At 39.2% G+C, this 12315-nt stretch overlaps 1 protein-coding gene across 2 annotated transcripts in view; it reads right to left on the bottom strand.

Annotated features, from left to right (window-relative positions):
• PTPN5 (protein tyrosine phosphatase non-receptor type 5) overlaps window positions 1-12315 on the bottom strand; it is an 84949-nt gene that overhangs the window by 23403 nt on the left and 49231 nt on the right. For both annotated transcript variants that reach the window (XM_069857712.1, XM_069857711.1), the window contains exons 5-7: window positions 11027-11110; window positions 5659-5897; window positions 2580-2769 (exon numbers count right to left, since the gene is read on the bottom strand). In XM_069857712.1, coding sequence (XP_069713813.1) covers window positions 2580-2769; window positions 5659-5897; window positions 11027-11110 — 513 coding nt within the window. The remainder of the gene's footprint in view (window positions 1-2579; window positions 2770-5658; window positions 5898-11026; window positions 11111-12315) is intronic.

Raw genomic sequence — 12315 nt, forward strand, 5'->3', positions numbered from 1 at the left:
TAATTTGCTAGTGACTCTCACCAGCAGCAAACTATGATACAAAGGCTGGAGTACTGACCTGACTCTGTGGAGCTGGGGGAGTGTCACTCTTTTTGCTGACCACACTTTAAAGGCACATGGGTAAGGAAAACAAGCAGGTGTTCAGGGATTATCCTCTCTACAGTATTGACCCAACGAACACACAAAGACGGAGGGGCTTCTTATTTTCTACTGCTCATACCCTGCAAGTGTGTAGCCAATGCCAGGCAGGAAAAACCAGGAACCTTCTACCAACCAGAGTCAGTAGGCATGTGATGAGACGGATGTGCCAATCAAGCTCAGCAGAGAAAGTGCTCACGGGAACTTGGGAGCACAGCTGGTCACCTCTACTGCTGCACACTGGATTTGAGAGGCCAGTACTGGACATATTGGTAATGGGAGTCATGGTTGAGTAAGACAAGCCTCTGTCTGGGAAGGAATGAAGGTGAGCAGAACTATGTTAAATTGTGGCGCTTTAGAAGACTCTGTACTCTATACACAGCACTGAGTGTACTGTTGGGCTTAACCAGAGGCAATTAATAGTAAAAACATTTTGTTCAAGAAGTATCACATCAATCTGGTGAACTGAATGGGAACAAACCCTTTGTGTTTTCCTCGATTGCTACTTCATATAGTCACCCAAAACTCTTCATGAGCCAAGCTCCACCATCTGTCTTTGGGGCTTAGTCATTCACTGCTCAAACAAATTCTTGGTGAAATCAACAGGACTTCTGTCTGAGAGAAAATTCTAAAGAATTCTAAATTCTAAAGAATTCTAAATTAAGAATTTCAGCACTAAGCCCTGCAAGTGACATCCCCTCTGACTCTTCCTCGAAAATGAAACACAGCTGTTTACTTTATCGTGGATCTGGACTTTGAAAACCAAGTAGGTTAGACAGACTGAAAATACATGATGCAGAGTGAGCTGGTGATAACTGTTCCATCAAAAAAAATTATATACAATTTTTAATTACAGGATGAAATTGTGATTACACAGCATTTTTATCTATGCTTTTTCAGTTTTCATTAAAGGATGAAAATGTCTTGGGATAGTTTGGCTGTTGAACGATTTTTCTGAACAACAGGAAAACTAATTCAAAATCTCTCAGAGAAATGAAGCATACTTTTTCCTACTTTTAATATTATTTTCTTTCCTTGAAAGCTACAGTGCACCTCAGAGACTGATAAAACTGTATGTGGACTTGTTCAGTCAATTCAGGCATTCACTAAGCAAACATTTCCTCTCTAGAACAGCAATAGATACTTTACTTTAAAGAGCCAGGACTTACCTACACATAAGCAGCTTTTCTTCAACTTGTACAGCAGTAAGTGAATTAAGGACCACCAATATCTGCATGTCCCTCTGTGCTTGTAAAGTGAAAACAAACTCTGAAATTGCACAGGGAAGGAGGACAGCAAGTGATACCCAAAATGTTACTCCTGCCCTTTCAGACTCTTGGAGGTGATAAAGAGGACAGGCTGAAAGGGCTGTTATGTTGCAGAACATAATCTTTTTCCTGCTCCGATGAGACTCAGTGCTTAAGAAAATATTTGACTCGGCAGCATAAACTTCAGTAGCTCTTGATCATATGTTCTGAAATACACCAGCACGCAAAATCTGTGCCCTGGTTACCTCCATCTTGTGCAGGAATTTACAACCCTGCCTAGTACACACAATACTCACAGCCACTGCAGCATTTTGCTTGGTTATTTTTTTTTTTGCCAGATTTAATAAACATGACAATGCCTAACAAACGAACACTCAAGCAGTTAGAGACTCACAGAATGCAAAAGCTCTCAAAAGCCAGTGTACTCACTAGACCAAAACGTATCTGGCCTTTATCCTAAACTTCTTACAAATCCAATTTTCAACTGCTTGTTTCCACTGTGTAAGTATATCTTTTCCAAAAATGAGGTGAAATTTTTTCTCCCAAAGCAACAGTGGATACAGTGTGCCAAGGGAATACACTTCAGAATCCTAGAAGCAACTGACAGAGCAGCTTACAACTAGTAAATAATTTTTGTGCAGAGAAAACCCCAGTAAGAAGTATTCTCTGTGGCTCCTGCTGAGTCACGCTGCCATCCTGTGCTTTAGATATCTGGAGAACACTCAGGACTGGAAAGTAACTCCATGCCAGGCATTCAACAGCAAAGAGTATGCACTTGGGACTGATTTTATTCTTAGGGCAACTCCAGACACATTTCAAGAAGCTATGCTTATAAAAAATTTTGCTTTCCTTCTGTACTGTAGTGAAAAGGTTTGATTTTTCTGTTAAAAATAGCATGCTAACAGGAAAAAAAAAAACACTTGTGAAAATAAAGCTTTTTTTTTTTCATTGCCAGAACCAATTCCCTAGTTTTTAAGCAACAATATCACTGATGCTTTCAGACACTGTAATTTCAAGGGATGATGTATTTCAGAATCAGATTAAATGCTTCAGATGCAAGTGGAGTTTGAACGCACTAATTTTAAGCCTGCAGAAAATAATAGCAAGGTTCACAGAAGAGAGTCAACATCCAATTTTTCTGATGCTCCTAGAAGAGAGAGGTCAGATACTCACAAAGAACTCTGCCTGGAGTATGAAAGGATCCAGTGCTTTCTTGTGCAGTTCCTCTTCAGTAAGGATGTTTGATGCTGTCTGGAGGTATTCCTGGGCTGACTGTTCCCGTGGAGACATGATATAGCCAAAACCTTGCTCAGAACAGCCTGGGGTACACATATCCAGTGTGAGCGAAACATTTGAACCTCTCCTGCAAAGCAGAGCAATTGAAGTTTGCTTACAACAGGATAGACTGACCTGTCATTGTCAGCAATGGACACAATCCTGATGATGGATTAACAGCAACTTGAGAAGAGCACCCATCTACTTCCGCTGTGTGCACATTTGTCATTAACTGTGAAAAAAGGGTGATGCTTCTTGTGTAGACAAGACCAGAAGATGATTTTGTACATAAATATGAAGGCAAAAACTTTTGAAGTGAGGTAACTGTATACTTTGTCACCTAAATAAAAGCAACCTGCTTGTCAAAGGTGCCGAGCAGTTAACTACTGAAAGTATTCATACTTGTGTAAATCAGACCGTATTTTTTATTGATGCCTAAATATGGAGTAATATTTTAGATGTGATAGGTGAAAATCTTGGTCATGGTTTTTGTCAGGCCAGATCCTACTGAATGACCAATTATTAGTAGCACAGACATCATCAGTGGGGTAGGATCTTGGAATAAACCTTACCGGTTCAACGTTAATTAATGAGAAGTCAACCATTACAGAGATATTTTTCTGTCTGAAAAACCTTCTTTCCACAACAGAACCTCATGAGAAGAGTAAAATGCAGTTTGCAGCATTTTAACAGTTACATTAAAAAGAGAGATGCTGTTGAGTGTAGAATTTTTAGTGGCTTTAACACAAGTTAGCCACACAACAAAAGGAAAACGTCAAAATGACTACATTGTTTATTGAATACAGTTTTAAAGCCTTTCCACATCTCTTATCTATCTCACGTGTCATAGATAAAGTAAGATTCAAATGCCATCTGTATTTAAAATCTTTAACATATAAAATTGCGCAATATGATGATTACTAGGTGCAATGCTCTATGCATCCACACAGAAAGCCTATTTTTGTTGACTCTCCAGTGGCAAAATTTAGTTAGGTGTTTGCAGGAGCTGTTGAAAAACCATGTAAACATGAAGGCATGACCAGCTCACAGAGCAGACAGTAGAAGTCATTATTTGGACCACAGCCCTTTTCTGGATTCAGGAGTTTTTTCTAAAAGAATGTGCAGCCAGCCTCCTGCTATGATTCACAGTCATGGGGAACAGATTTTGGATGAAACATGACCACTAGTGGTAGACACAAAATCTTCAGTGACAACTTTCAAAACACTTTGATGCTACCCTTCTGTCTGCTGTTAAATAGCTACTACATTCCTCCTCAGAAATTAGTGCATTTGATAACAAACGCTTTTCACTTTTTTAAGGTGGAAGGGGCTGCATACATAAAGACAGTTCTTCAGCATGGAGAAACAAGATTGTTTCTTAAGAGTAACATTCAGTGCTGTTTGAAGTTATCTAGTGACTACTCTTCTAATAGTGTAGGTGGATAAAAAAATGAGAGGTAAGTGAGATGGAGATGCAGAAAGGATGCAAAAGAAGGATATGTAGATAATCCAATACAACACCAAAGGAAGAGTGATCAACGTTTGATGTAAATGGAATCTGTCAAAACACAACTCACATCCAAAATGATGCCTGGCTTCTCAAGCATATATGTATGTTCAAAACTATTTTACATTTTAAGTGCACATTTTTTATCTAGTAGAAGCAACTGCTTTCATTTTCCCATCACTACTCTTTTGACAGTGTTTTTTTTAGTTGTAATTCTTTACCTGAACCAATTGATATACCCCAACTGATATTCCCCATTTCTCTTGAAACAGTAAGTATCCTTCCTCCAGGCTAGCGGTTAACTGAGAAGAGATGTCACCATCTTTTAAAATGAGAGAGATGGAATGAAATCAAGCATACTGAAAAGCACAGATGACTGATATATTTCAAGCCCAATCTCGCACATAATGACAAACAATGGCAAAACTCACTGACAGCAGCAGGTTCAGGGACAAGTCCCAGAGGTTACTGCAATCTCATATTTAAAGTAGAATATAATAATAAAAGGTAGGACATTTTAGGACAAATGTTGCAACCAAGAGTAGCATGAAAAAAAAATTCTGAACTCACAGAGAGCAAATTAAAAGCCTCTTCTGTAACACTCCCTTTTACTGTGTCATGTGGAGCTTTGGAAACTTAGCATCATACTTTTTTAAAATCTAAGTTCTGCCCTTTGTTTAAGTTTTAGATATGAGAATCAATATGATTAGCTCTCCAGTTAAGCTTGAAAACCTAGAAATAAAGAAAGGTGATATTTTGCTATGTTGGACCTTTCAGTAACCTCCTTTTTATTCATAACATCATCACCTTTGCAGAACTTCACAGGATTCCCACCATCAAGATGTTTGTAGTATTTCACTAAGAAAATTGAAAGAACACAAACCAGAAAAAGATCTCCCTATTGTCTTAAAACCACCTTTCCCAGATGCGAATCTCCCTAAGAAGCTCCATTGCCCTTGTGGTTCAAGGGGTGAACACCAGCTCACCCTGAAGTTTCATTACTGGGTTAATTTTAAGGGAATTGAATTACTTATGGACTAATCCATTTATATGAGAACTACTGCAGATTACCACTTGCCCTACAGTTTGCCTTTGGAGAAAAGACTAATCCTCTAGCATAAGTGACAGAAAAAAATTAACAAGATCATCTTTCAGAGGTAAAAGCTTCATTGCCCTATAGCAGATTTAATGCCATGCAGTTGCCATCTTGGGGAATAGCAAGAGACTGATGAAACACAAATGGATATTTCAAAGGAAAGAAAAGATGCTCTTTAATGAGTTTTTTTGACTAATATGCTTATATTTATGACTGGACTGAAAAAAAAGAGAGAAAATTAGGCATGTGCTTGGCTTTAAAATCACATTTTAAAGCAATATTCTTGAAGGCAATGAAGCTTCCTACTAGACTCAGTACTCCTAAATCCACAAAATCTGGGACCAGACTTTCCTCTATTAATCACATCACCCTACCTTTCTTGCAATCCGACGGACTTAACCGTTAGAGTAGCTGGATCTGTCTCCGCTTTAATGTCCATTACACAGTCAAAGACCGGAGTCTCCGGTACAGGATCCAAATCTAGGAAGTCATCCTCATTTTTATCCTCTGTCCATTCTGAGTACGTGAAGGAAGGCTGCCGACTCACAGATTGGCGTCTGTCCTCTTGTAGTGGAAAGGGGAGGTCTGGACGGGCTCTGAGTAGATGCCAAAACTGAAGGAAACAAACATTTTAAAAAGCTTTCTGCTGGTTGTCAGCCCTTCCATGCACCGTAGAGAATGGATGTTTAGGGCAGCATCCCAGCTTACTATAGTGTATTAGAATTGGAGAGTATTAAACAGGACAGGAATGTTCCATGCAGGAGTAGCTTTGTGGTACATGTTACAAGGATTCAGATCTACCCATTCAAACCTGCTTTCAGTCACAGAGGTTTCCACAGAACTGGCCAGGCTTAACCCAGGGATACAGTGGAAGCAAAATGTGCTTGTGACCATCATATGCAAGCCAACGTGATATCACTGTGCTTTTGTTCATTTCTTAACTTTCCTAGGCTTGTTTACAAATGAAAAATCTACTATGCTATTTTATAAATCATACCTCCCATGACTTAGTGGTTTTCCATCTAAAATTTAGATATGGATGGGTTAAGAAAAGTAAACTGAACTTTGATAATCTTTGATATGTATCTTTGATAATATAGCACTGTACCCTAAATTCATGCATAAACCAAACATTTTTAAAAGAGGCCTTGATTTTCATGCATCTGGTTTTGAGGCTCAGAAAAGCCATACCAGTTCCTGGCCAGTGGCAAAGCCTGTTTTGAAATCTTATTACCCAATTTAAACATGGTACAGACATTAAAAAATTAGTCTGGTGAAGTTCCAGGATATAAATATTCAAGTTTGTTATACAAATTGATGAAGGGTTTGAAACAGCATTAATCTAAAAAAATACTGTATTGTATTGGCATGCATGGATGCTGTGGCAGACTAGATGATTTCATGATTTTATCAGTAGACTGCTCAATCCTCCACAAATGCCTCAGTTAAAAATTTCAAGTCCACCTCTAAATTCCATGATCTGGAACCTTAGGCCAACTTGATCTCTCTAGCATTGAACTAGGAGCAGTACAACTCAGGCTGAATGTTGCAAAAACTATATTGTACCATCATGCATCCTTTCTAGACTAGGAAGAACAGGTTGGTTTTTCCAAAGTAAAGCTTATTCTGTCCTTCTGTGGCTTTTAAATGGGCATCTGAATTTAGAAAAAGTGCCATTAAAAAAGCTCAGCTTCATCTTCCTAGGCTACTAAACAACATTAGCTTGTAGAGTATTTAAAACATTTTTCTTGTGCCTATGTGTCTTCATGTACTTTCAATTCTCTGAGAAAGAATGAAAGGAAGGGAAACAAGTTTTCATTTCTATCCATAGTCAGCTTTAGCAAGTAGTAGACTCTCACAAAGCAAATGTATTCATTTGCCAGTTTCTTCACAAAAAACATTTATTCTTTGGTTTCAGTTAATCAGAGTGCACAAAAATTACAAAAGCAAACATAGGAACAAGATTATTAGACTTTTATTTTATACAAATCTGGGGTCAAATCTAAATCAAGTTTGTCCTACATATTTGGCCTGTTGGATGACAAGCAAGAAGCTTGAAGATCTGATTCTACTTTCATTCCTCAAGACTACTTCTAGACCCTGGCAGTCCCACAGTTCTTTCATATAATGCAGGACTGTATTAGCCTAGTAGTTCACAGTGTAAACTATCTGCTCAGCAACTTTGTACTTCTGGAAAGTGCTGTCGTTACTAAAATCAAAGCTGGTATGGTGGCACAAGATCGATTTTACTGATGATTTAACCCAGTGTAAATCCAAAGGAACAAAAGGTTCATCCTAGAAACAAAGCAGCTTTTCTTTAAATCAAAATAAGTGTGTGGTAAATAAGGAGATGCCCAAGACACTGGAAGAAATTAAGTTACACTTGAAAGTGATGGGGTTAAACTAAATAATGGAAAAAGAGTTTGCTATGAAAACCTGTTCAGAAGGACTAGACAGCTCTATGCTGGGGTTTTTTTTGTTTTTTTTTTTTTTGCAGCTGCCATGGTCTTAAAACACTATTATATGAGGAAGAAATCAGACAGCTTCACTAATGTAAGCCTCAAGCACTCTATCCAGCCTTTTATTTTCACTGTGATTGCTAACCTCTCAACACATTCTGGTACTTGGGTATTCTCAGAAAAGTGCATCAAACATTAGCTGAGGTCTGGCCTCCCAAAAAATTTGCTTTACATGTGCTGGAGTCACAAATTCCCCAAGGCAGAAATGAGCAATACTTCAGCAAGTGCACAGACCACACAGGGTGTCTCTTTTCTTGGTATCACACCTGAGAATCCACCTGATTACCATTTCTCAACCTTCTGTTGTCCCCCAAGCTGGAATTCTAGATACCCTGCTTAGCTCCATCAGTGTTCTGCTAATGACTGTATTACACCTTATTCCCTAAGTACTGATGAAAGCAGTTGTTTTCAAATTGCAAAGCAACATGACCTGGGCTGCACCATACGAAGGGTTGCTGGCAGGTTGAGGGAGGTGATTCTGCACCTCTACTCTGCTCTGGTGAGACCTCACCTGGAGTACTGTGTTCAGCTCTGGAACCCTCAGCACGGGAAAGCCAGGGACCTGTTGGAGTGGGTTCAGAGGAGCGCCATGAAGATGATCAGAGGAATGGAATACCTCTCACATGAGGACAGGCTGAGAGAGTTGGGGTTGTTTAGACTACAGAAGGCTCTGAAGAGACCTTATTGTGGCCTTTCAATACTTAATGGAGGCTTATAAGAAAAATATGGCGACAGATTTCTTAGTGGACCTAATAAGACAGGACAAGGGGTAATGTTTTTAAACTAAAAGAGGGAGATTCAGACTAGATATAAGGAAGAAATCCTTTTTGCTGATGGTGGTGAAACACTGGAACAGGTTACCCAGATAGATGGTAGATGCCCCATCCCCAGAAACATTCAAGGTCAGGTTGGACATGGCTCTGAGCAACCTGCTCTGGTTGAAGATGTCCCTGCATACAACAGGAGGGTTGGACTAGATGGCTTTTAAATATCCCTTCCAACCCAAAGCATTCTATGATTCTATATATCAGCCTGTAAGATAACAGGTAGGTAGGAAAGACAAGATTCATGCTCTCTCTAAACAGCCTTTCATTCCTAATGCTACTGCTAGAGAGAACTGGGCAAGATGGACCACAGGTCTGACCTCCCAGGATCCCTTATATTCTGGTTCTCTGTGACTTGTCCAGAGAACAGGCTGTCACACAGAGACATTTATACCTTCACTCTAGCTAGGATACCATTCACACAGGATCACAGGAATATAAAACAGAGCAAGCTTGAATGGAAACTGTGGTAAAACTGTTTTCTGTACAAAAGTTTTAACCAACATTTAATAATGGGCTGAGTCCACTCACATCTACACTGGTATAAGTGCTCACTTGCAAGGAGTTACTACACAGAAAAAGCAGCTCAAAACGAGATCAGAATTTTTGGGCATAGAGAGCTTTCAATTAAAGTTATTTTTGTGTAAGAATAGATCAGCAATAAAACATTTCCATCCAGCAACAACCAGGTTGGATATGCAGAGAAATCACACCCCTACTATTCTGATTTCCAGCTCAGAATGTTTTGCTGCAAAATGACCTGGAATTCACACAGTTCATCCCAATTCTCAGATGCCCTATTTTTGTTCTTTAGTATTTACAATTACAAAATCACCAGAAGTTTATTTTTTGAGAACAAAATTCACCCGGGTAAGGAATGGCAGCATCAAAAAAGCAAAAAATCGTAGTAAGCCTGGCTAACTTCCTTATCTACATCAATGATCACAATAACGGTGGCATTAACAGTAATTACTTTGCCTTGTAAATGGTTTTTAAATGCACATTTACCCAATATATTAAACAGAAGATTTTGCCACTGTGCTGCCTCTGAGTGAACTTAACCACAGTATGTAACATGATAAACTTCCTGCCAGGGAGTGGGGCAAGCAAATCAAAGAGCTATTATTCCCCTCTCATTGGCACTGATGTAGCTGCACCTTGACTACTGTGCCCAATTTTAGGCCCTCCGGTTTAAGACAGATAAGGAGAAACTGGAGTGCGTCCAGTGGAGGCATATGAGGAGGTCAGGGGTCTGGAGTACATGACTTTTTAAAAAGGTGAAGGGAACTGGGCTTATTCAACCAGGCAAAAAGGAGACTAGGGTGATCTAACAGCAGCCTGCAAGTACTTAAGGGCACCTCCAGAGATGATGCAGCCAGGCTCTTCTTGGTAGTGTCAGCTGACACTAAAAGGGACAATGTCCAGAAGCAGCAGGAATTCAGCTCATACATTCTTAGGAAATTCAAATCAGACATCAGGAAAAAATTCTTTCCCCAAGAGCACCCTGCAGCTGTGGCACAGGTACTCAGAGAGATGATGCAGCTCCTCTCCCATGAAGGTTTTGAAAAGCTGTGTAGAAAAACGCACAGCTGACCTTATCACATGTTGGTAACAGCAGTCTCCAGAGGTCCTTTCCCACCAACAGTCCCATGATGTACTTCATCATACTGTGCATCACTTAAATGCACATGCATAGTAGAGCTTCAGTTCCCTGAAGTTCACTGCTGCAAGGACAGGAGATAATGTCCCACCTTCAATTTCAGTAACTGCATTCCCACTCTAATAGAACAGTATACAGGGATACAAAAAGCCATGTTCAATTAGAGCTCCCTAAAATGAAAGAATTCTCCCTAGCTTTTCCATATAGCACACACCTCTGCACTAGTTACATAATCAACTGAGAAACACAGTATCTTCCTCTTGCTTCCAAACAGCTGAGAGCTAACTAGAGTAATTGTAGTCATGCCACTAATCTTGTTCTGCAGTCAGGGCCTTGGCCTATATCTACAAGGACGTTACATTCACAAGTACACCGATGCTCTGGAACAGCTCTGCCACTTAAGTCAATGGATGCTCTGAAGGCAATTCAGAAGGCAGCAGTATTGGATGGTCCCATTACTGGGCCACATCCCTTCTATTTAAGTGAAAATAGTTTGCCCATCTGTGGATGAAAAGAATAGAAACCATCAGTGTAATTTCCAATTCATCAAGAAATTAAGTAAGGGTAAATGTAGTTGTGATTCCTCCATGTAAAGCAAGCACATAATTAGAAATTGCCCCAAAGATCTTGCTTTATAATCACCTTGAGCATAATATCAACAGCTTCAGGTAAATTAGACATCTTATTAAAAATCACTGAAAAAGGGCATGAATATAGTCTGCACAGTGTGATAACTTACCAGAGATCCTACAAATAACAGTCCTAGAGAAGCTAAAGACAGCAGGATGTACGATACCACGACGGTCCCAATTCTAGTGAGGTCCTGTGAAACAACAGAATTGACAATGATTCATGAAGTATTTAGGAGCACAGTACATGTTCTTGGCAAACTGTGTATTCATTCTTGAATTTTCCATATAGATTTAGGCACACCATGTTCTTGTCCATGGTAAAGCCACTACCACCAAGAGAAAAATACCAGGCTTTGGAGAAGACTGAAACTGAAACAATCTCAGAAGGTCTAAACCCCAAATTTCACTGTGTAAGCAAAGAGGAAATCTACTTCCTACCCTTATGCATTGCCAAAATTAAGATCTGGATCCACGATTCAATTTTGCAGCCTGGACTCATGCTTCATTGCCACAGTATAAAATTACAATGATTGAGGCAAAGAGCTTTGAAGAAAGTTTTGAACTGTTTCTGTGTTTGTGGCTTCTTACAGAAAACCCAGCCAGATGACTTTTCTACAAGTTCTGTGAATTACCATCAGGTTCATTCACAGCACTGGCAGTGAAATTCACTCCGATGCCTTAGTCATATTCAAGTAGTTTAGAGTTCAGCCTATTCTTGGTAGGAGGTGCAAAAATAAAATTTTAATGGGCTGCAGTGGGCAAGGAATTTTACTCTGTTTCTGACCCACTAGCATGGCTAAAGAGAAATTCCAAGTTAAGAGCTTTCATTTGCTTATTTTAATGTCATAAGAGTTCTTTGTCTTTACTGTTTTCAAGTCTAAATTTGCACTGTAATTAGTGTTATAATAAACAGTCCTCAATAGTACGCAGGATCATCTGCACAGTCATAATTGGGGTGTTCTTGTATTGCATTCTAGGAATCAGTTTCCTGAGAGCTCAAAACTTAGTTTTAATCAAGATTCTATAAATTAAGGATTTTCTGTAAGGAGCAATTTGTTAAAGATTGATCCACTGCAAATAAGATACAAGCAACGCTCTACAAAGAACTCAGATTGTTCTTAATAAATCCAACTGAGAAAGGCCAAAGAAAAAGTGTTTCTTTCAGATAAACAAAAGATAAACATTGTTAAGTGAACACAGAAAACAGTCTCCACTGCACTTCAGCCACGAGAGGCACTGAGTCAGATTTCTATTTGTACTGCATAGCCTCTGCTACAAAGATTACGTACAATTTATCTAAACATTCTGATAGCAAATATATTTTACTGATTTCTGAAAGTAGCTGCTCACCATTTAATTAATGTTCTGTCCACAGTAGAAAAATCTGCACTGGGTA

The sequence above is a fragment of the Phaenicophaeus curvirostris genome, chromosome 5 (assembly GCF_032191515.1).
Source record: "Phaenicophaeus curvirostris isolate KB17595 chromosome 5, BPBGC_Pcur_1.0, whole genome shotgun sequence".
Lineage (NCBI taxonomy): Eukaryota > Metazoa > Chordata > Aves > Cuculiformes > Cuculidae > Phaenicophaeus > Phaenicophaeus curvirostris.